Raw genomic sequence first — 2,625 nt, forward strand, 5'->3', positions numbered from 1 at the left:
CTCCCATATCAGTGAAGGGGAAGGGGGGCTCATCCCGGCATCCTGAGGGGAGGTAATTTGCACGGATCAAGGGGGCAAGGCGCCGCAAAGTATAAATACTGTGACTTCAATAGAGGATCACCAGCAGGTTCCCAACTCCGCTACCAAAGGAGGGAGGAATTGGCTGAGAAGATATATTCTTTATGTGTTTTTTACCTTCTTCCAGAGTTGGCAGCATCATCTCGTATCATTTTCAAGGGGTCGACTTTAAAACGAGCCACACCATTGATGTCTTAAGCTGTCGTGGAGCAAAGGGAGAGAGTGTGTGAGTGTGTGTGTGTGGTGTGTGTGGTGTTTTTTTTTTTTTTTTTTTTAAGAGGAGAGAAGGCAGTGATGGAAGAGCTCACCGCTTTCGTGTCTAAGTCTTTCGATCAGAAAGTAAAGGAGAAGAAGGAAGTGATAACCTACAGGGAGGTGTTGGAGACCGGGTCGACGCGCGCAGGGAGCAGGGAGTCTTTAACCGTGGAGCCGGGGAGTCGAGAGGAGGCAGCAGTCGTCACCCGGAACGTTGCGCTTTCGCCGGGCAGGGAAACGGACATGCTCGGCCCGGAGAGAATCAGGGACGCGGGGAGCCCCAAACTCATAGACGGTAGGATTGCACGGTGTATTGTACACAGTCTTTAAAGATAAGGATGTCTGGAGAAGACTTATGGAGGAGTCTAGGGAGGCTAATCATCACACACTGATTATAGCCACGATTTTACTTGCGAAATAGTTAGAACATCTTCGTTGTCGCTAATGATTATGATCGAAACAGCATCTTTTAGCAGCCCAACAGTGTCACTCTCGATGACATTTATATTATGATCGAGACTTGTAAGAGGAGAAGTCATTCCCTGGTGCTTTTTCAAGTATCGTTTCTTTTTCATGTAAGTTGTTTACAAAATGCACCGTCAAAACGTCCCCCTAACAGATTTTTAACCAGGAATTATTGTTCATAATATATTCCATCTTAATAATACGCTTGAAGCTTAGTAGTGTCTTATTGATGTAGGCTACAGTTTAAAAGTTTCAATTCATTAGAAAAGGCCTACCTCAGAACTATGACAAACAAGGCCTCCTGTGGCAAAAAGTATAACAATTCTATTAAAAATATCATATGACTCAGCCAAGATCTTGCATTTTTATACAAGTTAATAAAAGTAACATATGTGCAGTGTAGTTCTTGATTTGCCCTAATTTATAAAAAAAAAAAACCGCTGCAGTTTAGCCCACTTAAGATTGATTGTAAGACTTATAACAATGAAATCATAAATGTCATAAATTGCCAATTATCTCGGAAATCAATACATTTTTTTATGTATGTTTTAATGTTGCAACTAAAAGAAGGCGCATCCTGACATACAGATCACTGCACGTGAAAGGTGACAATCAAGTCCTGTCATCTCACTGTAATCACTCGGTGCACATTGATGTCTGTTTTCAGGTGTAAAAAGCACATCAAATGCAAATGTGGATGCAGATACAAATCTGATGTTACCGAATTAAAATAAAATAGATTTTTGGGGAATGGTTTTTCGTGCTTGTCCAAAATATTTCAATGTTTTTCATACACTGAAATGTGGTAGGAAGAATGGTATGACGAACATAACAGCAATTTACCAAAAAAAAAAAAAAAGGATTAAAAACAACATAAAATAATACTTTAAAAAAATCTATAAAACGTCTCAGACTGATTCCAGTTGTATAAAAAAGTAATTTATAGGGTAGGCTTATTTTTTCACATTTTAAGAAAAATGAAGCAGCTGATCATTGTTGATTATGAAACCTCGACAAAACGTGACAACACGCAGGACAAGATATCTTAGGGTCGGGTGATTTGTAAAAAATGACATCTGTTCGTCATGGGCAGCGTGGTTAAAAGCGGAACTGCGACAAGCATGTATCAGACAACCAACAGTGGGCACAGCGTTGCATATTTATAAGCAGTTAATAATTAAAGAGCTTTATGTAGCTCTACAAAACATCCGAGGTCTGATAGCTCTGTGATATTTGAGGGCTGGGAGGGCATGTCTGTCTTTTCTTTCTCACCATCTGGGTTTTATTTTAATCGGTGGAGGTCGATATTCGTTTTTATTTCACATTTTAAATCTGAGTTTACACTCTCGGTTGTTTGGCTCATTTTTAGACTGCTGTGTGGAAGAATATCAAACCGATCAGTTCTGTGATTTAAATGAGAATGAAGATTATTTCTAACAGTAAAAAAATATATTGAAATATGTCATAATTATGTGATTATGATGGCCACATCTTGGAGGTCACAGTGCAGCTCCTGATATCTCCCTCTCTTCTCGTTTGCAACAACACAGGCAACACGGACGTGAAGGAAAGGAAAGAGGACTCGAAGCCTTTAGAGGACGAGTCACAGACTAAAATCAAACAGAGGAGAAGTCGGACTAACTTCACATTAGAGCAGCTCAACGAGCTAGAGCGGCTCTTCGACGAGACCCACTACCCGGACGCCTTCATGCGGGAGGAGCTTAGCCAGCGACTGGGACTGTCGGAGGCCCGAGTACAGGTAGGAGCAGTCCTTTCAACCTGGAGAGAAAAATAAAAAATAAATAGGCCAAAAATACAATAATAATA

At 40.5% G+C, this 2,625-nt stretch overlaps 1 protein-coding gene across 1 annotated transcript; it reads left to right on the forward strand.

Annotated features, from left to right (window-relative positions):
• Positions 1 to 58: 58 nt before the first annotated feature.
• Positions 59 to 2,557, forward strand: LOC121964029 (short stature homeobox protein 2-like; the record flags this gene model as incomplete). The annotated part of the gene is made up of 2 exons (XM_042514261.1): positions 59 to 628; positions 2,349 to 2,557. Coding segments are annotated over exons 1-2 (465 nt in total), but the record flags the coding sequence as incomplete, so codon positions are not given.
• Between the last annotated feature and the right edge of the window lie 68 nt (positions 2,558 to 2,625).

Source organism: Plectropomus leopardus, unplaced genomic scaffold (genome assembly GCF_008729295.1).
Source record: "Plectropomus leopardus isolate mb unplaced genomic scaffold, YSFRI_Pleo_2.0 unplaced_scaffold13732, whole genome shotgun sequence".
NCBI classification, from domain to species: Eukaryota; Metazoa; Chordata; class Actinopteri; order Perciformes; family Serranidae; genus Plectropomus; species Plectropomus leopardus.